The sequence below is a fragment of the Vulpes vulpes genome, chromosome 3 (genome assembly GCF_048418805.1).
Source record: "Vulpes vulpes isolate BD-2025 chromosome 3, VulVul3, whole genome shotgun sequence".
Lineage (NCBI taxonomy): Eukaryota > Metazoa > Chordata > Mammalia > Carnivora > Canidae > Vulpes > Vulpes vulpes.
The window spans coordinates 114,335,982-114,357,703 of NC_132782.1; the positions used below are offsets into that span (position 1 = coordinate 114,335,982).

Consider the following 21,722-nt stretch of genomic DNA (forward strand, 5'->3'; position numbering starts at 1 on the left):
AGCACCTGCAGCTTTTTCTTCTCCTTTTTTATTTTTTTTAAAAGTCTCCTGCATTTGGGTGAGGAAGGGGCTTGGGGACAGTCAGAGAATCAGCCCACAGGGGCCCCAGCAGCTCCCTCCCTCCGGGGATTCCGTGTCCGCGGGGGCAGTGCCAGAGGCCCTGGCGTGGACCACTGCTGGAGCACTCAGGCTAAGGAGGCGTCAGCGGGAGGAGTGTGTCTTTGAGCTTCTCCAGGAGCAGCAGTGCTTTCACAGCCAGCACCCTGCAGTCCTCGTCGGAGTCCTGCTCCGCCACATCTGCCAAAGACGAAAAGAAAGTGGGCCGCAGCAGTGTCACATGGCTGGGCAGGCCTGCCGTCTGTGGTTTCCTCAGGGAAGTCTTCCTGCACAAGCTCATGGGGCCCCGTGTGGCCCGGTGATCCCCACCCCCTCCCCATGGAAGCGAAGGGCTTTACTCTGTCCCTGTGCGGGGGCAACGTCCCGCTCCCGCTGCAGCGATGGTGGCAGGGAGGCAGTGGGATGGAAGAGACCCACTGTCTCTGTGGGGAGGACACATGTGCCCAGGACAGTGCGACCTGTCCCAGGACGCAGGATGCTGCCACACACCGGCAGCACTGCCCACAGCCGTCCTGACACGTGATCAGAGCCCCATTGAAGGGTGCTCTGCAAACCCACCAACATGACAAAAGGGGCCCGGGACAACCCGCACTGGAGGGGCCCTGCCTGGACCCAGGTCTGGTAGAAAAGACAGAAATAGGCCTTCATCAGACCCTGGGCATCCACGCGGGGCAGCAGGTCAGACCCTAGAGTCCCGGCCATGAGCCCCGGGGGTGGAAATGCGTGCGCTGCTCTGGACAACTCCAGTGCCTGCAGACGGGAGGTCACGCTGGCTCCAAGAATGTTGACGGGGGATAGTGTCAGAACACTCACCGGCCGACCTGGTTCCGTGGTGCTCGCTGTATGGTTCTTGTAACCGTGACAAAGTGTTGGAATATTCCACAAATACAGACCTCATCCCCCACCTCAGAACGCCTTCCCTTGCCCCCCCCCCCCGCAAAACCCCCCAAAGCAACCCAGTAACAGCCACGTCCCCATCCCCTGCCAGGGGCCGCTTCGTGCGCAGACAAGGAGCGACAGGACAGCCCCAAGGCCTCTGCCATCCCCATGCCCTGGCCCATGACGATGCTCCGGGCCACACCAGCCTCCTCCCGCCCGCCTCGCCAACGCAGCTGGGGGCCCGGTGTTCACCCGCCAGCCAGGGCCGGGCTTCCAGCAGCTCGTCTGGCAGGTCAGTCAGCAGCCGAGCAGTCGGAACGCTGAGCAGGACAGCGGAGACCGCAGACAACAGGCCTTGGCGCACGTAGCTGAAGGCAGGAAGGCCGAGTCCTGACGGAGCCCCGGGCCACAGAGACCCCACATCTGCTCAGGGTTACGGCAGACCCACAGGCCACCAAAGCACACCCAACCCCACCCTCCCCTTCCCACTCACAAAGTGCCAGGCCAAGCTAGGATCGCCCCCGCCTCTGCCATCCACATCACAGCAGGATTTGGAACCCCATCTCTGTCCACATGGGACCACTGCCCTCAGCCCCACAGCCACTCACGCATCACCGTGGAAACGAAGGGTCCACACAAATTCCAAGAGGGCCTTGCCCATGGGCACAGCCACCTGAAACAGCAGAGGCCATAGGCAGGGGTCGTGGCACCCAGAGATCCCCACCCTGGAGCCTGTGCTGCGTCCCAGGTGAAGCTGCCACTTCCAACTCACCGTGGTGTTCACAGCCAGGTACATCAGGGCTCCTAAAGTGTGGGCCAATCTCCCAAGGACCAGTTGGTCCTCTCCCAAAAGGTCAAAGGTCACCAGAGGCCTAAAACAGAATCCTGTAATGTGCAGGCTGGGCCCTCGGAGCTGGCTCCCAAGACCTGGGCCACCGAGGGCCACCCAGTACCCGGACGCTCCTCACTGCCTGTCCCCGGGCAGCACCCAGAGCCATGTGAGGTGTTGGACAGACGCAGCATGGCCCCTGCCCGCCAGCCAGAACCCACCACCTGTGACAGGCTGTGGCTCTGGATACCCTCACTTCACCATTTAAGCTTTAGACGGCCACCACCCAGATTGTGACCCGCTGCTGGGACCGCAGACCCCACCCCGGGGGAAGCCACTCGTTGGCAGGGATGTGCAGGCCTCCCGCTCACCTGTCAAAGTGCTGAATGAGGGGGAAGAAGAACCAGCCAGCTACCAAGCTGAATTTGTTGGGGCCAGCATCCGGTCCCTGCCGGGCAGAGCCCTGCAAACATACAGTGCTCACAGGCACCAGCCCTCCCCCGTGCGGGACTCAGCTGTGGGCACCCGGCCGTCCTGTGCGCCGCTGGGGGTGAGCAGCACCCGCCCCCCATGACAGCCTGGCCCGAGTGGACCCTGATGACACAGCACACACCCCGTCACTTCTTGCTGACCTAGAACCTCTAGGGCCTTTTTCACACACACGTGCACAGTCACGTTTTGGAACCACTCCACTTTGAAGCCCCACGGCACCCGTCCCGTCGCTCAGTTTGTACCCAAACCCCCTTCACAGGAAGGACCCTAGTGTGGGCGCCATCCTGGTCCCGACTCGGCCCCGCTCAGTGCAGGCGGCAGCTAGAGGTCACTGAGCACGGGTCCTGGCTGACCTTAGAGAACCGCCGGGTCTTGTTTCTGATCCGCTCTTCCACGACCGCCCGCCAGGCGGGAGCCTCAGTGCTGCTGGACGGGGAGGCGGGACTCGGGGAGCTGACCTGGGCAGCCTTGGGGAGGCGCCCCGGCCGAGACAGCTCCTGGGCCGCCAGGGTCAGGACCTAAAGAAGGGGGAAGACCAGGACATTGTTGCTGCTCTAGGGAGGCATGGTACTTTCTAACACTCCGGGTAAGCCAAGTGCCCTTGAGCCCTCCGCTCCCTGGGCAGTCAGCCCTCACGGGCGGCGTGGAGGACGCTCAGGGACCACGCAGAATGTCAGTTCCAAGCATCACAGGATCACTTCACGCATGTGCGGACAGGAGGGAACGTGGCCGTGCTCCCTGGCAACAGGCCAGCGGCCTTGCTCCTGCACCCAGAGCCCCTTCTAGTCCAGAACCTCATCCAACCTGGCACCCAGCCACCTGGGAAAGGGAATGAAGTTCTGACCCAGACTGCACACGGGGGCAGACGGGCCCAGAACAAGTGCAGGAAGCACTGGCAGGGTGGCAGAGAGTAGCCTGGTGCTTGCAGGTGCCAGAGCACGGGAGCGCGCGTCATGGGCTGTTCCTCTGAGGGCAACACAGGATGTAGTCACACGACACTATCCAGGCACCAAGTGCCACTAAACTGCAAGCACCGAGATGGTGACCTGTGCAGTGCCATCTCTGTCTTCCTGTTTCACCACATAAGATGCACACACTGTCACACTTGCCGTCCTGACTGTTGTGCGTGCCCAGCTCAGCCGCAGCACGTCATTCACATCACGTGGCCATCGCCACCATCTCCCAAACTGGAGCACGGTCTCCGTGAAACACACCCTCTCCACCATCTACTTCCTGCCTATATTTTTTTTTTCTGTCTGTGATTTTGATGACCCTAGAGACCTGCCTCTCGTGACCAGCTTTTCCCACCGAGCAGTGTCCAGTAGGTTCACCCACACCATGGCAGGTGTTAGAACGTCCTTTGTTTGTAAAACCAGATAATGTTCTGTCACATGGACGGGGAATCATACGGCAAGGGAATTTGTCTTAATAAACCTTTTGTCTGAGGCAAAGGACACAGCCTCCACGGAGTCCCACGCACTGCTAAGAAAGCCCCAGACAGGTGCCAGTCCCAGGCCCTTGGGTCCAGCAACAAGGGACCAAGAGAGGCCTCTGGTTCCGACCACGTGGCTTGTGGCAAGTACCCGCTCCCCTCCCCTTACGAGGGCCGCTTGGGCCTGGCAAGCGGGACACGGGGCCCAAGCACTTACGTCCAGGATGTCCATGCGCTGCCGGAGGCTGAAGTTGATGGCGTAGAATTGTGAGGTCAGATACTCCGCTACCTAAGCCAAGCATGCGAGAGGCTGCTATGAGCCGCCACTCGGGTTGGGCCCCAACGCAAACGCCGCCCGGGCGGCAGGACCATAGCACCGCCCCAGGGACTCACCGGGGCCGGGTCTGTGACCACGACGGCCACTAGGGCTCGCTGGCGCAGCTCCTCGAACCCCACCACGCTCATCTTCTCCTCCAGGTGCAGCAGCACCTTGGCCAGCTCCACGCTCACCTGCACGCAGGGGTCAGAGGCCTCAGCCCCCGCCTGCCCTAGGCCCCCGCAGCCCTCTGCCTCCCCATCCCAGCCATGGGCCTCCTGGCCAGACACATGACCACTGAGGCACATGCCCCTCTTCGACATCACCTGCCCCACTCACCTCGCGAGTGGAGGCTGGGCGCCTGACGATCAGCCCCTCAACAGCTTGCAGAGCTGCCTCCCAGCGCTCCCAGTCCTCCGAGGAGGTCAGGGCTGCACAGAACAGACGGGCCTGCGCTGGTCCTCAGCCCTGACCTCGTGCGAGGCAGAGCTGGCGACCAGGGACTGGGAACAGGCCGTTCCCGCGGTGCAGCCACCCCAGGGCAGGTGCTCGGCGGGGCTCCCGCGGGGGAAGGGGCCCACCTTCCACACAGTCCCGGAGGTAGGCAGGCGCCTTACTGCTCTTCAGCTCTTGGTCCCCGGACATGTCATAGGGGACAAGGTCGTCGTCACTGAGGAAGCAGCAGAGGCCCATGGGGCCCACCTGTCACCCAGGGGCAGGCAACAGGCGGGCCGTGCTCCTGACTCACTGGAATTCACCCTAAGTCCCCGAAGCCTCAGGAGCCGCAGACTTTGCTATCAGGGCGCTCGCAGAGAGTGGCAAGGCTGCAAGGCTGACCCGCGACCTCCAGGCAGCGTGGGCTGTCCACTCCCATGCTCACGTGTGTGGGGCTCTGAGACCAGCCCAGGGCTGCTCCCCCCTCTGCCGTTTCCACCTGAGATCAGCCCCTACCTGTCCAGGTCAGAGCCCGCACCCTCCGCCTGGGCCGGAACACCACCACCTTCCGTGCTCCCTCTGTCAGGAGCCTCTGCAGCCACTGGAGCAACAGCCGGGCTTTGGAGAACAAAGAAGGAACCCTAGGGGAGGCCCCACACAAGCTTCTGGCCCCAGGCAGTGCTTCCCCTGCCCCTACCCGATGCTTCTTTACTCAAGTCTCAGCAACTAGAACCCAGGATAAGGTAAGGGAGTAGCATGCGTGCAGGAATGGGCCCTGCCCGGCCCCCCGAGCCCAGAGCGCAGGGACCATGGGGCTTAGGGACCCTCACCTCGCTTCCGAGGGGCTGTCAGCCGCAGGCTGGGCTGCCACCAGGGCCAGCAGCTCTCGGCTCAGTTCATCATCTTCATACTGAAAGGCACACAGGCTGGAGCTGGCGGGGAGAGTGATGAGGGGGCAGGCCCGGGGCCCCCAGAGCCTCCACCACGGCTCACAACTTCACGAGTCTCCGCACAACAGCGGGCAGCGCTGGATGTGCAAGGTCAGGGGAGCCCACCCTCCAGAGGGGCTGGAATCCCAAGACATCCCAGGGGCTCAGCAGGTGGACAGGAAGGGACGCCTGTCCGCTTTGTCCTGCCCAGAGAGAACACTTCCAGATGCCCCAGGGAATCCACCTGGGGGCATGTGTTCAGGACCTGCTGAGGGGCTATGACCCCGTCTCCTTGGGGCCACCAGGGCTAGTTCCATGCCAACACACAGGTTTATGGGCCCCGGGCTGGGAGACACTGAGGGTGCAGGCCTTGTTCACCTGGAACCTCAGGGGAGGGCCCTTGGGGTGGATCCGGGCACTGGCTACTTCGGCCACAATCATGCCCAGGTGGCGCACGGCAGGCAGGCTGCTGTCCAGGCGACTCTTCACTCCCGCCATGAGGCTGGCCAGCAGCTCTAGAAGCAGTGACACCCACAGGCTGAGTGCTGCGGGCGTGCTGGGCAGGGCGGGCATGGGGCAGGTGCCCACGTCCTGCTCACCGTCCCGGCTGTCCCGGAGCTCTGCCTCCCGCAGGTGCGCCAGGCAGATGAGGACAGCCTTGCTGACGTAGCGCTGCTGAGGCAGAGGCGCGTGGCGGATGGCACTGCTGCTGCCCCACGTCTCCAAGAGCTCCTTCAGCGCCTGGTGGGTGGCACAGCCCGGCCCGGTTAGACAGCTCCACCGACCTCCCCAGCAGGGCACGGGACCGCGTGGCCCTCGGCACCACCATCCTCGCCCACGACCAGCCCGAAAGGGGCTCTGTTCCAGGCAGAAGTGTTGGGAGCGGCAGGGATGGTGGGCCGGGCCACGCTCACCTGTACAAGGAGTGGGCGCCGTTGGCTGTCCATGGCCAGGTACCCCAGCAGGCTCTGTAGCATGGGTGTCTGTGACAGAAGCCGGGCACCATGTCACCTTCTACCGAGCCAACACCCACTGGCCACATGATGGGCCAAGGACCGTCTGGCCGGGGGCCCCAGAGCAAGGTCTGGGATGAGGATCAGCAGGGTTTCCTGAGCGACTGAGCTCCGCTCCGCCTGCTATGGTCACGTCTCCCAGGCCCTGGGGCCACCCTCAGCCCTTGCCCTCGCCCTTGCCCTCACCACACTCTCACCGAGTATCGATACTGTAGGAACAGAATTTTTCGGGTCATCACAAACCGGGCCTTCTTACTCTTCATCACTAGGTTCCCCAGCAGCCTGGAGAGGACTTCAGACCTGTGAGGCACAGTCGAGGAGAGAGGGCAAAACGTGATCTCCAGAGACCTCAGCAGGCCGGCCCCCATCCGCCGGGCTCTGTGCTAACCACCAGGAACCCAGTGCCTGCGCCGCAGCTGAGCCGGACCTGAATTCTCCCTCCCAGTGAACGTGGAAACCAGAAGAGCCCCGCACCTCAACACAAGTGGACTTCCCCTCCCTGGCCTAGCCGACCAAGGAGACAGCCTCTCCACGGGAGCTTGGACTCGCTGTCCCTGGAACCCCCACCTCCTGCCCTCCTGGCTCCTTACCCCGAGGTAGCCTCCACCAGTCCGGTTAGCAGAGCCTCCATGGCCCGGTCGGGCACACACTCCACCAGGCGCCAGCAGACCCGCTGCCAGAGGCAGTTGCCCTGGGTGAGGGCCATCAGCTGCGGCACCAGCACGCCCAGGATCTCCTCTGGGGGAAGCACATGGAAGCCTGAGCTGGGGGCCCAAGGGCACCCAGGGTCTACGCTGGGGGGTGGGGGTGTAGGCCCAGGTGACGGGACCATCCTCCCGCCCCCTCCAGGATGGCAGACACAAAGGATGGGGAGACAGCTAGAAAGCACTGGGGGCTCCTCCCAGGACTGGAAACACTCACTCTGTCTCCCATGGACACAGGCTTTCCCCAGCACCTGAGACAAGAAGGAGATGGAGCAGTCCCAGCCACCTGGCACGAGAAGGAAAGGGGGCAGTCAGGGGCAAGGCCACAAGGCAACTCCCGACTAGGTGCAAGCAGACCTCCTATCTGGACAGGGCATCTTTGTGTCATAAAAACACCACTCGGGCAGCCCCGGTGGCGCAGCGGTTTAGCGCTGCCTGCAGCCCAGGGCGTGATCCTGGAGACCCTGGATCGAGTCCCACGTCAGGCTCTCTGCATGGAGCCTGCTTCTCCCCCCGGCCTGTGTCTCTGCCTCTCTCTCTCTGTCTCTATGAATAAATAAATAAAATCTTTAAAAAAAAAAAAAAAAGAAAAACACCACTCCTCTCCATCTAACTCCAACTGAAATCCCAGTAGCACTGTTTCTAACCGGAAGCACCCATCATAATTTCAAACAGCCTTTCACCCTCCTGCTCGCCCAATCACCACGGAGTAGGGCCCAGTGTGGTGGCACAAGGAGGAGGCACCGAGGGGTGGCCCAGGCAGTCAGCCACATGGTGCGGGTGGCAGGCGTCTGAGCCACCTGCAGGAAGCGACAGGGCATGGGGACACGTGAGGATGGGCGCACCAGCTCCACCAGAAGCGCCAGGAGGACGGTCCCCAGCATGAGACAGGACGTGCATGATGCAAACGCAGCATCTGCCACCTAAAGAGGGGGTATCCGAGGTCCTACAAGGACGAGGATGCAGCCGCCCAACGGAAGCACATGTGGTCTAGATCTGCTCTCGACTCATTCAGAACATGCTGGGGGCTTCTCCCAGCACAGACGAGGAGGCGGGGCAGCCCGGCTAAGCCGAGACAGACCCCGTGGGCTCAGCAGACACAGGCATGCCTTGCCTCAGCCTGCTCCCTCACCCAGTACAGTGGCAAGGCCTCCCTCGTGGGGTGGCCACGGGGGCCACGTGAGCACAAGTGAAGGGAGCGCCCGCGCATGGCACCCACTGCACAGCCTCAGCTGCTGGGGCACTGGACACACAGGGGCAAGACCCTGTGCTCACCCCACAGCGGGAGAGCAGGTGGTCCAGACACCAGGGCCCACCTGGGGCGGCGGAGACTGAGCGATGTGGTCTTTAAGCCACGCGGTGAGTGGCCCAGCAGTGAGCAGCCCCACTGGGTCAGCTTCACCAGCAGCCCAACCAGGAGCTAAAGGAATCAAGGTCATCTCCATCTCCAAGGTCAAGAGCCAAGAAGCTCAGCCACTGTGACCAGTACAGGTCCCTACCAGCCCGCAGACCTGCCAATGGCATCACCCAGAGAATCCCTTCTCCAGAGGCCGTGAGAAGCCACGGGGGGGTGGGGGGCAGTGGCCAGAGAAGAGGGCTGGAGGACAGCGCGGAGGGCCCCGCACCTCGCAGAGAGTCCACCACGGCCTGCAGCACCCGCAGGAGCTCCTCGCCGAGCAGAGGGAAGTAGTTCTGCGGAAGGAAGGCAGCCAGGTTCTCCCGCTGCAGGCGGTTGCCTAGGTGGTCGGGCAGGCCCACCAGCTTGGTGAGGAGCGTCTCCTGGAGCAGCGGGAAGGCCGGCTCGGCCAGCTGCCGACACTGGCCCTCCATCACGGCGGCCACCCTGCCGGCGCCCAGGAACCGGGCCAGCAGCTGCGCCATCTTCATCAGACGGAAGCTCGGGCTGAAGCAAGAGCAGGCGTCATGCCCACAGGAGAAGCCGTCATTACACCCGCGCAACCCACAGCTCACCCCGCACCTAAAACCGATGGTTTAAATCCCCCTGGCAGCCAGCCATTGCAGGGCGTGAGCACCTGCTGAGCCCAGGGAGCCGCCCCGCTGGGACACAGGACGCTCCACACCAGCTCTGCGCTCCACACCAGCTCTGCGTGTATCTCAGCAACCGCAACCCAGCTGTGCCACGACCCAGGGCCACGTGCAGCCCCGCACGACGCAGCGTCTGGGAACCGCCTCGAGGAAGGTGTCCCCATGAGTTTGCTGTAGAGCCGGGTGGCTCACTGCACAGCAGAGAGGCACGGAGGGAAGGAAGGGGCCCCACGAGGACAGCAAGGGCCACGGCCTAAGCCACTGGGATGGGAACGCTCCTGCTCCCTCCCTCCACCAACAGGGCAGGACCCAGGGCAAGGGCCTCTTCATTGCCAAGGAGATTAACACAACCCCCTTTAAATCCTCCGGTGCGGGCAAGTCCTACTCTCACCTTTCAGGACACCGAATTCCCGCAGCTACTGGAGAACCTGCGGGCCCGCAATCCTTTGCATCACAAGTGACCACATAATCAGACCGAGTCCCACTCACCCAGCCGTGCCCTCGATGGACTCCATCAGCACCAGGAAAGCTTGGTCTGCAGGGCCCTCCAGAAAGAAGCTGGCCCACAGCGCCTCCAGCTGGCCGCCCGGAAGGAGCTCCAGCCAGGCAGGGCTCAGCCTGCCCACCAGACACCGGAGCAGGGCCGAGAAGTGCATTCTGGCAAACTCCTCCTGTTCCCCAGGAAGGGCCGGGTTCTCCGCTCCACCGAGATACCGCTTCAGGGACCCCAGCGTGGAAAGGATGTGGTCGCCATCCTCGGAGGAGGAAAGGGTGTGAACTGCTTCCCGGACGGTGAGCCGGACTGCAGAGACAGCTGGGTCCATCCTGGAGTCCACAGGAGACGCAGGGGAGAAGGCCACGGAGCCCCTGGCAACCACGCGGGACCCGCTGTCAGACTAGAGTGGGTTCCACATTCTCTCAGAACCCCCATCCCCTGGCCCCTCTTGTTAGGCGGCTAGGGACCCCATCTCTCCGCACCCGCAGGATCGTCCCCTGCCAGCACCAGCCATTTCTACCAAGAGTTGGTTCCCAGCTCAGGGCCCTCCTGGTACCCTCTACAGTAGGTCCACTGGACCTCAGGGTCACAGCTGGGGTGCTGCTGGCATCTAGTGAGGGGGTGGGAGAGGCCCAGGATGCTGGTCAACGTCCCCTATGTGCAGGACAGCACCCACCACAGGGGATTATCCTAACTCCTGCGTCGGCGGCGCTAAGGCCGGGGACCCTGGACCCCCGCATCCTAGCTTCTCTCCCAGGAACCCGTGTCATCTGCAGTATTTCTGGTCAGGCCCCTCTGCGGGGTTCAGTACCACTAGGTAGGTGGTCTGTCCGCGCACCCGGCCACTAGCTAAGGCTGCATCGGGGCGGGGGGGGGGCACCTGGGGGACGGGAGGGGGGCCTCCGGGGCGGGCGGGGGACCTCGAGGCCGGGGGGGGGGGGGGGGGAGACCTCGAGGCCGGGAGGGAGGGCCTCGGGGACGGGAGGGCCCTGGGGGGGCCTAGGGGGGGGCCCGGGGGTCTCGGGGAGGCGCGCACCCGCTAGGTCCCGGAGTCTCCCCACGCGCTCCCGGCCGCCCCGCCGCTGCTACCCCTCCGTCGATTCGGCACGGCCGCCGAGGCCCAGTTCCGCATGCAGTTCGCGGCCTAGACCGTGAGACCGCGGGGCACGAGCTCCCCACGCGCTGGCAGAGCTGCCACTGAATTTTTTCGAGTCCGTGAGGCCGGTGCCCACCGGCACATCACGACGAATCTGCAGCGAAGCCCGGGACCCGGAAGAGGCGTGGGGCGGGTGGCCGTGTCTGCGCCTGCGCCGGGCGCGGCGGGGCGGGGCCTCGGGTGGCCGGGGCCGTGGGTGGGCGGGGCCGCCAAGGCTGGGTGTCCCCGCCGCAGGTGGCCGCTTTCCGAGCGCAGCTCCGGGTCCCGGCGGCCGTGCGGGGGCAGCAGCGCCGCGGGCGGCCCGGGAAGGCCTCGCAGCGAGGCGCCCGTCCCGCCTCGGCTGCCCCCCGGGGAAGTCTGGGAAGATGCGTTCCCTCCGCGCGCACTCCTTAAATGCCTGCTGCGTACAGCCAGCCTCTCCAGGCCCCCGCTCGCGGGTCAAGGGCTCGCATGAAGGACAGGCGCCATCCGTCCGCGAAGTCGGCAGGGGCGTTAGGCAGGGGAGCCTGCGGCTCCGGCTGTTGAAGCTCGGGTCACGGCTTTGGGGCGCTGGGGGGGTCCGGGGGGACCCCGCGCTGGCGGGGAGCCCCCTGGAGACGCTCCGTCTTCCCCTGGTCTCCCTCTCAGATCCCGTGCGCTCGCGCGTTCTCGCTCTCTCTCTTCCTCTCAAATGAATAAATAAATAGAATCTTTTTTAAAAATGTAAGCAGAATGAGGAGCTCCGATTTGGACGTTGCGCCCGGCGTGCAGGCGGGAGGAAGGGAGCAGGGGCGGGAGCATAGGTGCAGGGCAGGGCTGGGCCAGGCGGGCCGCCCCTGCGGAGTGGGTGTGGGGTGCGACGGGTCGCGGGGAGTCCAGGACGATGCCCTCCTGGGCCTCTGGGAATCCCCCCGAGTCAGCTCCTGGATTGGAGCCCGGCTCTGGAGCCCGGACTGCAGCTCCGTTGGGCCTGGATCCCTGTGTTGAAGCATGGGAGACACACCCCCAAAGCCTTTAGGTGTCCAAAAAGTGCCTTTGTTGTTTGCTCCAGGCAGCTTCACATTTGAGCTAAACAAACAATTTTAAGTGATAATAATTTTCACTCAGAGACGTTGAGGTTTGCTCCTGTATTTGGCAGCCAGCACTCAGTTCTGGGAGGAGAGTCCAGTCGTTCCCGTGTGACCCAGTTCTTCCTCCACCGACACTTGGAGACTCCTCAGCCATGGGGTTCTGACACATGACAAGTGGCCCTCTCTGGCACGCCGTCTTGAGACTGATGCCCTCGGCCGGGAACCCTTCCCAGACTACCTTCCCGTTTTCTCTTCTCTCACTCTGTGCTTGCTCTTCATTGGATTCCCCTTGAAGGCTATACTTTCTCTCTCTCTTTCTTTTTTTTTTCCATCTCTCTGTCTTTTTGCCCTGCTTTCTGGGCAATTGCTTAGATCTTGCCTTTCAGCTTTCCTGATTTAATTATTTTCTTTTAAGATTTGTTTATTTGTTTGAGAGAAAGAGAACAAACGGAGTAGCAGAGGGAAAGGGAGACACACGCTGCCCGTAGAGCAGGAGCCGACGCCGGGCTCAATCCCAGGACCCTAGGATCATGACCTGAGCAGAACACAAAGCCAGATGCTTAACCCTCTAAGCCACCCAGAAGCCCCTAATTATTTATTTGTTTGGAAAATCCTTATTCAGAGCCTTGGGGAGAAGCGGGGCCCTGGGACACCCTGACCTTGGACCTGTACTGGTTACGGGTCATTGGTTGTGGCCTGGGGACACTGACACACATCCTGCCCCTGCAGGTGGGGAGGCTCTCTCTGCACCTCCACCTGCCCTGCCCTTGACCTGTCACTCTCCCAGGCCACATTGGATCCGTGCATTCAATGCTGTCTCCCTCCCCTAGAGTTCTCCTTGGCCCTGGGTCCCTTCACCTTTGTCCTTTTGCTTTTGCTGGAGTCACACCTGGGAGAAGAGGAGCCATTCAAGACTGTGCACGGCCACTGCTATAACCAGTGACTGCTGGATGTCCCAGGGCCACCCACTCCCCAAGGCCCCAGGGGAGGACCCTTCCTGCCTCCTCCAGCTCCTGGCTTTCTCTGCACCACATCACCCTGGCCTCTGCCTGTCTTCCTACGGCCTTCTCCCCTGTGCCTCTGCTCTTCTGTCTTTTGTAAGGACACCCAAACTCAGCATGGTCTCATCTCAAGATCCTTAATGATATTTGCAAGAGCCCTTTTTTTCCAAATAAGCTTATATTCACAAGTACAGAGGAATTCACAGGGTTGGGATTTGGACCTACTATTTCGGGGACCACCATTCAGCCCATCATACAACCTATACCTCAAAGTAAGTTAAGGTGGCTCCCAACCCCATTTCCCTTGCCATATCAAAGGGAGAGGGATGGGCCTCACAGGACCCTCTGTGCATGGCCTGCACCCTGGGCCCCACGGCACACTTGGCTCTGGGGGCTCCTTGGCCCTGGCCCGGCCCTGGCCAGCTTCAACTTCTGTCTGGTGGGAGCATGAGTCCATGTGCCCCTGCTAAAGCAATCACCTCCTTCTGCCTCTGAGCCAGCCAGACCAAGACTCACACTCAGAAGAATTGTTTTCCAGAGAAACTGTTTGCATCTGTTTTAAACTTGTGTCCTTGGGAACCTCCATCTCTGCAGAGATCACTGGCTGGAAAGCGAATGCTTTTCATTAAGGTGGCAGGAAGTACCTGAGTCCCAGCCAGTGTGGAAGAGGGAAAGGTCCACTGGCTAGCGGGGAGTGGGGGGGTGGGGGCGGGAGCGGCGCAAAGCAAGCTGCCTTCTCCTGCCGTCCGGGCCGCTCTCCGTGTGTCCTCAGGATGGGCTGCCCGTGGAGGAAGACCCTGTGTCTCTTCCTTATTTTCGCGCCTGTATATCTGCATGGGGCTTTGTCACAGGAAGCCAGCCCTGCAGGGCAGAGAAAACCATTTTTCGAGAGGCTCTGAAGGCTAGAAGAGCAGGTGAGTATACCCACCACTCGGGGCAGTTGTGTGTGTTAAATTCGACAGCCCATGCAGAAACGGCGTGGTGAGCGCCCACGCTCTGGGGACACAAACATGAAGTGTGGGGTGACACTACTGTCACCTACAGTTGGCAGCCAGCTGGGCTCTGCTATGAAGTCAAACCAACTGACAGTGAGGACTGGCTGGGAGGTGGGGTGGAAGGGCTGCGGAGTGCCCCGGAGGGGTGCTGGGTGTGCTGGGCATGGGGCAGGAGGCCTCAGGCCCATGGGGCTCTCTGCAGGCGCTCCCCGCTTTGATCCCCACAAACCACTCACAGAGCCCACCCTGCCCTACATCCACTCAGGGGTGAGGGTCACGGGCGAGGCCGTGGCAGGGGGGCAGGGGGGCGTCGCAAGCCCTCAGCCCACAGAGTGCAGCCCAGGGACCTTGGGTTCCTTGCCCACATCTCTGAGTGAGGCCACAGTGGGCTGGTTGTGATAATGGGCCTGGCCCTCACGCAGCTGCCTGCAGGTCAAATCCATGGGGATCACGGCCGGTGCATGGGCAGGAAGGCTTGTCCTGCGTCCTCCCCAGTCTTCAGCCCCTGTGCCTGTTGTGTCTCCTCTCTACAGTTCCGGAGGTTCCAAGAGATGACCTTAACATACCTGCAAGGCCTTGCCAGTAACTACAACCTGTCCTACAACATTGACACTCGGTTCCAGAGCCTGGCCCAGGACACCCAAGCGGTGGTTCTGGCGGTGAACCAGTCGCAGGCCGCCCTGCAGAGTGACTTGAGCCACCTCAAGACCTGGATGCAGAAGACACGGCGCAGAAGCCGGAAGGTGGACTCCAGGCTGCTGGCCTTGGGTGCCGCCCTGAGTGAGAGGGACAGGCAGCGTACCCAGGAGGGGAAGGAGCGGGAGGCACAGAGGGACGCCCTCTCCAGCCTGGCTCTGGACCTGAGGGCTCTGCAGGATGCGCTGGCTCGTCTCACACACCTTGTGCAGGGCCAGGGTGCCGGGCTGGCTGCTCTCGAGGGGCGGCTGCAGGTGGCTGGCCCTGGCACTGTTGCCCCGGGGCTGACCCCAGCACAGCCCCCCCCTGCCTGGGCACCCAAGCCCCAGCTCCCCAAGGCTGCAGAGGGGAAGGCAGGTGCTCAGAGCTTCACCTGCGACTGGGGACCCACCTCAGGACTTTGCTGGCCATCCGCAGGGGACACGGGCACCTCCTGGCCCAAGCAGCCAGTGGGCATGGCCCCCCGAGATCCCAGGAGAGAGTAAGTACCACAGCCTGCCCTTACCCCATTGGCCTCCCCTCTCCCCATTCGGGCCTCCTTGGGCCTCTGCTCCCCTCTGAACAGCCTTCCCCCTGGAGCTGTGTGGAGAGGACGCTGGCTTCATGGCCCCATGTACCCCCAGAAGGAAGAGGGCCCATGCAGGTCATGGCCCGGCATTGGGAGTGGATGTGTGCGTACGGCTGAGGTGCCGCAGGGGCGGAGCAGTAGATGACCCCTCCAACTTGGTGGTCACTCGTGTCAGGGCTGGCGGGATATTACTACGTCCTCAACCGTCACCAGCACGAGCCTCCCAGGCAGGCCTGGACCTCAGCCGCACCCCGTGGGGCTTGTGCCGAGAGTGGAGGCCCCGCTGCGAAGCTGACTCTGCTTTGCCATCTCGGATCTCCCAGGACAGGGTCTCTGGCTGCAGCCCTCCTGACATTTGGGGCCAGTGCGGGTGTCCCCAGTGCGGTGGGGGTTTAGCAGCAGCCCCTGCCTCTATGCGCACAAGGCCAATCCATCTTTAACCTGCGTTTTAACTAGGTTGTTTCTGTGTCTGGATCAGCAGCTCTAGGGCCCCACTAATCTGAAGAATGGTTTCCCTCCACCCGGGTGGCTCTGGTGGCCTCACCAGTGAGGCAGGGCTGACCAGCTGGCCTGTGAGGAAACACCAGGGCTCCCAGGATCCCAGGAAAGATTTAGGGGTCCCCAAAGCTCTGACAACCAGAACTACAGATATTTCTAGATGTCTTCAAGGGGGGGGGTTGATCATCTCTGGTGGCATCTGCCCTACGTTATCATCATATCATCATCATCATCATTTTAGAGAGAGAAAGAAAGCAAGCAGGGGGAAGGGGCAAAGGGAGAGAGAATCTCAAGCAGGTTTCCCGCTGAGCACGGAGCCCGACATGGGGCTCGATCCCATGACCCTGAGATCATGACCTGAGCTGAAACAAGAGCTGGATGCTCAACCAGTGGAGCCCCTGCAGGTGCCCCCTGCCCTGCATTAGGACAGGGGTCCCTGAGGTGAAGACAGGGGCTGGGGGCTGCCCACAGAACACTCTCCATCCTTGAGTCCAGTGGGCAAACAGGTTAGAAATGTAGGTCCCCAGCCTGCCACTCGGAACCTGGGACCAGGTACAGCACCCCCAGGCCTCCCAGCCCATGGACCCTCTGTCAGGCAGACCTGGAGAGGGCTGGCCCCAAAGACATCCACATCCTGATCCCTGGACCCTGTGGGTACCCTCACATGGCAAGGGGACTCTCCAGCCACGAGCACAGATGCTGAGATGGGAGGGGATCTGGGATTAACACCGGGGTCCTTGTAGAAGAGGCAGGGAAGTCAGGGTCCGAGGAGCTGTGCCCAGGGATGGAGGGAGAGGGATGTGCTTTGAAGACGCAGGAGGGGTTGTGAGCCACGGAGCGAGGGTGTCTGTGGAAGATGGAAGGGAGGGAAGGATTCTCCCTGGGGCCTCGGGAGGGAACCAGCCCTGCCTGCCCCATGATTTTACTCAGGGGCCCCGTGTCTGCCTTCGGACCTCCAGGAACAGGAGATACTGTACTTGTGTGGTTTGGGGCCTGCAAGCTTGTGGGGCTTCTCACAGAGGCTCGCTCCCGCCTAGGCTGTAAGACTGCCCTGGCTCCCAGTCTTCCCACCTGGAAGATGGGCTGATGGTGCAGCAAGGACCATGGGGACCCTGCACGGCCAGCCCCACGCTCCGTGCTGATGCAGGTCAGCCACGGGCTCTGAAGCCCACAGCCCAGAGCAAGGGCAGTCCTGCGGCGTGGACGCTCGTGCCTCTGCATAGTGCCGGGCCAACTGTTCCCTCTGTTGCAGCCTGTGACGTGGGCCCTGTGCTGGTCTTCCCAAACGCCTCCACCCAGAACGTCGCCTTCCTCAGCCCTGGCTTCGCCTCGGGCCTGCGAACCCTGTCTGTGTGCAGCTGGGTGCGCATGGCCTCAGGCCACTTGGGCACCCTGCTCTCCTATGCCACTGAGGAGAATGACAACAAGCTTGTGCTGCATGGCAGGGACTCCCTGGTCCCTGGCTCCGTCCACTTTGTGATTGGAGATCCAGCCTTCAGGGAGCTGCCCCTGCAGCCGCTGCTGGACGGCCGGTGGCACCACGTGTGTATCATCTGGACATCCACCCTGGGCAGGTACTGGGTCCACGTGGACCGCAGGCTAGTGGCCACAGGCTCCCGCTTCAGGGAGGGCTACGAGATCCCTCCAGGAGGGTCCCTTGTGCTGGGCCAGGAGCAAGACAGCATGGGGGGTGGCTTTGACAGCTTTGAGGCCTTCGTGGGGAGCATGGCAGGCCTGGCCATATGGGACCGGGCGCTGGTCCCTGGGGAGGTCGCAAAACTTGCCACTGGGAGGGAGGTCCCGGAGGGCACCATCCTGACACTGGCCGATGCCCAGTGGGTAGGCGGATTCGTGCAGCGGGCGAACTGCAGCTGCCTGGAGCTGTGTCCCTGAGGCCTGGGCACGCCGGCTGTGTCACGCTCTGGGCCGGACAGGAGCAGCCTCAGCAGCACTCAGCACCCTGACCCCTGCACAGCCCCTAGAGGGCCCCTCTTGCAACTGGGGAGGGGACCAGGCAATGCGGGAAGGGAATGGGCAACAGGTGGAGTGGGGCCGGGCAAGGACGCATGCATTGCCTCGTGGAGTCCTACGGGCTGTGCCATCATTCAGGCAGGGAGCGCAGGACCCCATTGGGGCCTCTCATCTGCGCTGCGTTTGCAGCAGAGAACCCCATTTTCCTGGAAACCATGTGGGTGCATTTGAGCTGCTGTGGCCCTCCCCTGGGTGGCTCGTGAAAGTGTCCCCCTTGCTCTCACATCCCTCAGGAAAGGGACCGGGAATCCATTTCCTGCCCCCAAAGCTACCACGCTCTTGGCTGGGTGCCCTGGGGGTTCCCCTGGGGGTTCCCTCGGTGGCTCAGGAGCAAGCTATTCAGAAACAAACATGGCCAGGGGGGCAGTGCCCTCAGCTGCCCCGCGGGAGCACCACTGGAGCACGCACCCTAAGGCCCACCCGTGAGACCCTATAGCGCATGTTTTAGCAAATTTACCGAGTTGTGCAACCATCATCACAATCCAGTTTTAGAGTGTTTCCGTGTCTCCCCCCCCCCCCCAGTCATACCTGTTAGGGGCCGCTGCTGTGCTCCCAGCTCCGGCGACCCCTGACGGCTCTCTGGGCTAAATGGCCTGTTCTGGGCCTTGGACGGTTCACCTAATGGAGTCACATGCTGTGGTCTCATGGCGCTTCATCCCTGGTGGGTATTTGGGTTGCTTCCAGTCTCTGGCTTTTGTGAATAAAGCTGCTCTGAGCATGCTCGTTGCAGCCCCTTGTGTAGACACAGGCTCATTTCCCTTGGGGTACCTGGGAGCCGAGTTTCTGGACTCTCAAGGAAACCGCCAAACTGGTTTCCAGAGCAGCTGCCTCCCACCAGCCTGTGTGAGCACACCTGCTTGGCCGCGGCCTTGCCAACACTACACGTCGTCGGTGTGACATGTATTTTGACAAATCCGCACGGTGGCCCGTAAAAGAACAGGCACCGACAACAGAGGCTAAGTTTCGGGGCGGTGAACAGCTGCGGTTTCGGGGACTCCCAAGGAAGAACCAAACACAAGCTCATGGGATCAGGAAGGAATGGGGGCAGGCAGGACAAGAGGGTATTCGGGTGGGGGGAGGGGGCAGTCACGGAGTTCAGAAATAGGCTCAGTTCTTAGGACTTCCCCCTCTGTATTTTTCAATTTATTTTTATTTTTAAGGACTCCCCACACCCAACGTGGGGCCTGAACTCACAACCCCGAGATCATCACATGCTCCACTGACTGAGCCAGCCAAGTGCCCTGAGAACCCGCCCCCCATTTTATTTTTTTAAAGATTTATTTCTGTATTTATTAGAGAGAGAGCGAGGGCGTGTACAAGGAGCCTGGGGAAGGGCAGAGGGAGAGAAGAGTCTCAGAATCTCCAGCGGACTCCCGGCAGGGCGCCCCACATGCGGGGGGTGGGGGGGTGGGGAGGAAAGGGCCCTTGATCATCTGACCCTGAGATCACGACCTGAGCTGAAATCAAGGGTCAGAGAGGACACTTAGCCAACTGAGCCACCCAGGAGCCCCTCCTCCCCTTTTTAAAATCCAGAAGACAAAAAAAGAAAAAATCCAGAAGACAAGCAAGAAAAGCCCCACCCCGGCCTGCCCAGCCCTGCCCAGCCCTGGTCCTGGTTTCAGCCCTGCAGCTGCCCCATTGGGCAAGTGCTCTAAAGGGCCCCCTCGGTCTCTTGGCGCCTTCCCATCTCTGCAGAGCTGTGGCCCCAGCAATCCGGAGCCTCCCCCCACATGTATTCATGAGTCAAGGTCAGAGGAGGCATTCTAGAACTGAAACCCCCCTCGGTGGCCCCATGAATGCTCCCTGAATCATGGACTTCTGCTTCCTCCTGCACTTCCCCAGGGCATGTGCCCCCTCTTGGCTCTTCTTTCCTGGGCACCTGGGCCTTTCTCTGGAGCTCTTCTCTGTCCTACTCTGCAGTTGGAGGGAGGGATGACGTGCTTCTGTGGGGAACACTGGTAATCCGACTATTTCTGCAGGGCCAGCAGGATCCCCAACATAAAAGGACCATACAGGGCATCATTTCTGACCCCTCCCCTTCTTTGGGGTGCTTATAGCACCTGGGCAACCCACGATGGCCCCCCATTCATAGCAGGATTCCCCTACAAGTCCACAGACCCTGGAGCCACAGGAACATGGCAGAGACTGCATTGCTGTAGACTGCCCACATCCACACTCAGGAAGCTTCATGGGGTGTGGGATTCCAGGAGGGCAGCGCAGCCTGGGGATAGGCCTGGAGTCAGGGCTGAGAGCTTAAACTTAAGGGGGGGGGCTCTGGTCACTGAGACTTTGGAGCCTGGGCTCTGTCCAGCCCGACCAGGGAAGCCATGTAGGGTTTGAAGCAGGGCAGTCTGAACACGAATCTCATGCGATCGGCCGTTCCTATGGGGTCAGTGACAAAGTCCTCCCCTGTGCATGAGCCACCTGTCATCCATCAAATCCCACCTATGCCCTGAGTCTGTTGTGTTTCTGGATAAGGAAGACAAAATTAAAAAAAAAAAAAAAAAAAAAAAAAGGAAGACAAAATGACTCAGAGATGCCCTTCTCATGGGGGCCGAGGCCTGACCCGGCCTGGGGTCGGGAAACCTGACTGGTTTCTCCTTTCCCCATCCTGCCCATTCGTCCTCTAGAAGGGCCACTGGTCCAGCAGGCGTACAAGTTCATGCACCACACAGTGCTGGCCTTTGGGACCAGCCTTGCCCTGCCTGGCCATAGAGCTGCCCCCACCCCCGGCAGGACTCCTTCATCCCACGGACTGTCCTCTCTTCCCTGTCACCCTGCTGGGCACTTCTGCCTGCCTGGATGTCTTCACAGGAACCCCATCATCCACTCCACTCCGTGAAACACACCCAGTCCCCACAGGGCCTGCTCCTCAGGTGCGCACCAGCCCGCGAGCACCGGCCCACAATCTAGGCTCTCGTCCATCACTACAAAGGGCGAAACCAGGTGACACTTATGAGAAAACACCGTTTTCGAAAGAAGGTTGTTTTTAGAATTTTCCAAACAGCATTGCACAGTACTTGGGAAAATTCCACACCCTGCCAGACTTCTCTTATTTTTATTTTTAGTTTTGTTTCTGAGTTATGTGGGGGGAGGGGCTCCGTTGTCTTCTCAGCCTCAGAGCCTCCAGAAAACTTTTAAAAATCGCTTCCTTTTCTAATAAGGTATTTGGTAAAAGGTATTTGGTATTTTCAAACCAAAAATAGTAGTTGCAAGACAGATACACTGCAGGTCATAGGTGTTTGGCCTGGACTGCCGGGGTCAGCCTTCCGCCACATCTCCTCCCCTCTGGCGCTGGCCACCTGTCCTGATGGCCAAGCTGCACACATCACAGCCCATCCACCTGCACCTGCCGGGTGTCTCCTGAGAATAAGGACCTGTGCTGCCTGACCCCAAGACATGCTGGGCCTTGGGCCATCCTACCACCCGGCGCGGGCGTGCCCAAGCTCTGCAGGTTGTCCCAGGGACTCCAGGAGCCTTCCGGTGTCCTGTCCCTTCAGTCCGGTGCAGAGGGCAGCCCGTGACGGCCACGCAGCTTCTGCAGCGATGGGCCAGGAGCCCCGTGTCCTCGGCACAAGGGCCCGGGACGCCCCGGGGTGCTGAGCCTGAGCCCGGCTCGGGGGGCGTCCGCTGGCCCCCCAAGATTTCTTTCCTTTCCTCTGATAGGGAACCTGCAGGGGGACGACGAGGCCGCGCACCGGGTCCGCGCGCAGCAGGCCCGCCCCGGCTGCAGCGCGCGGGGTGCTCATTCCTCCGCGGTGGCGGGGCGGCCAGAGGTCCGCGCGTCCCACCTCCCGCCGATCAGGCGGCCGGCACGCGCTCCAGGGGGGGCTCCCTGCCCGCCCTCCTCCCTGTTCCTCCTGTCCCGTCCGCCCGGACCCCGACTCCCTTCTCCGGTCCCGCCGTGATCCGTTCTCGGAGACTGGGCACCCGCAGGTCACCCGAGCGAGCGGCTGCCGAGTCCCCTCCGCCCTAGGCAGCGCCGGGCGCCGGACTACAACTCCCAGGAGGCGCCGCGCGCGCATACCTGCGCGGCCGCC

At 61.9% G+C, this 21,722-nt stretch overlaps 2 protein-coding genes across 5 annotated transcripts; one reads left to right on the forward strand and one right to left on the reverse strand.

Moving 5' to 3' along the window:
• Positions 1 to 12: 12 nt before the first annotated feature.
• TELO2 (telomere maintenance 2) lies at positions 13 to 11,022 on the reverse strand. 4 transcript variants are annotated; one of them, XM_025984862.2, is made up of 21 exons: positions 10,725 to 11,022; positions 9,682 to 10,059; positions 8,772 to 9,049; positions 7,364 to 7,432; positions 7,033 to 7,180; positions 6,640 to 6,742; positions 6,344 to 6,412; positions 6,029 to 6,170; positions 5,808 to 5,944; positions 5,331 to 5,410; positions 5,017 to 5,118; positions 4,647 to 4,735; positions 4,405 to 4,496; positions 4,143 to 4,259; positions 3,967 to 4,038; positions 2,671 to 2,835; positions 2,197 to 2,288; positions 1,769 to 1,868; positions 1,605 to 1,669; positions 1,249 to 1,364; positions 13 to 297 (listed from the first exon to the last, which is right to left on the reverse strand). In XM_025984862.2, the coding sequence occupies exons 2-21, from the start codon at positions 10,014 to 10,016 to the stop codon at positions 191 to 193; spliced, it is 2,478 nt and encodes an 825-aa protein (XP_025840647.2). In that variant the 5' UTR covers positions 10,017 to 10,059; positions 10,725 to 11,022; the 3' UTR covers positions 13 to 190. The 4 variants fall into 4 exon arrangements, with proteins under 4 accessions (XP_025840647.2, XP_072610263.1, XP_072610260.1 ...); XM_072754162.1 differs by having other exon boundaries at positions 9,682 to 10,088; positions 10,725 to 10,989; XM_072754159.1 differs by lacking the exon at positions 13 to 297 and having other exon boundaries at positions 319 to 1,364; positions 10,725 to 11,001.
• Positions 11,023 to 13,639: 2,617 nt separating this feature from the next.
• On the forward strand, positions 13,640 to 17,890 carry PTX4 (pentraxin 4). Its single transcript, XM_025984864.2, is given in 4 exon segments — positions 13,640 to 13,808; positions 14,423 to 14,878; positions 14,880 to 15,066; positions 16,904 to 17,890. Coding segments are annotated over 4 exon segments (1,425 nt in total). The 5' UTR covers positions 13,640 to 13,667; the 3' UTR covers positions 17,545 to 17,890.
• The last annotated feature ends 3,832 nt before the right edge of the window (positions 17,891 to 21,722 follow it).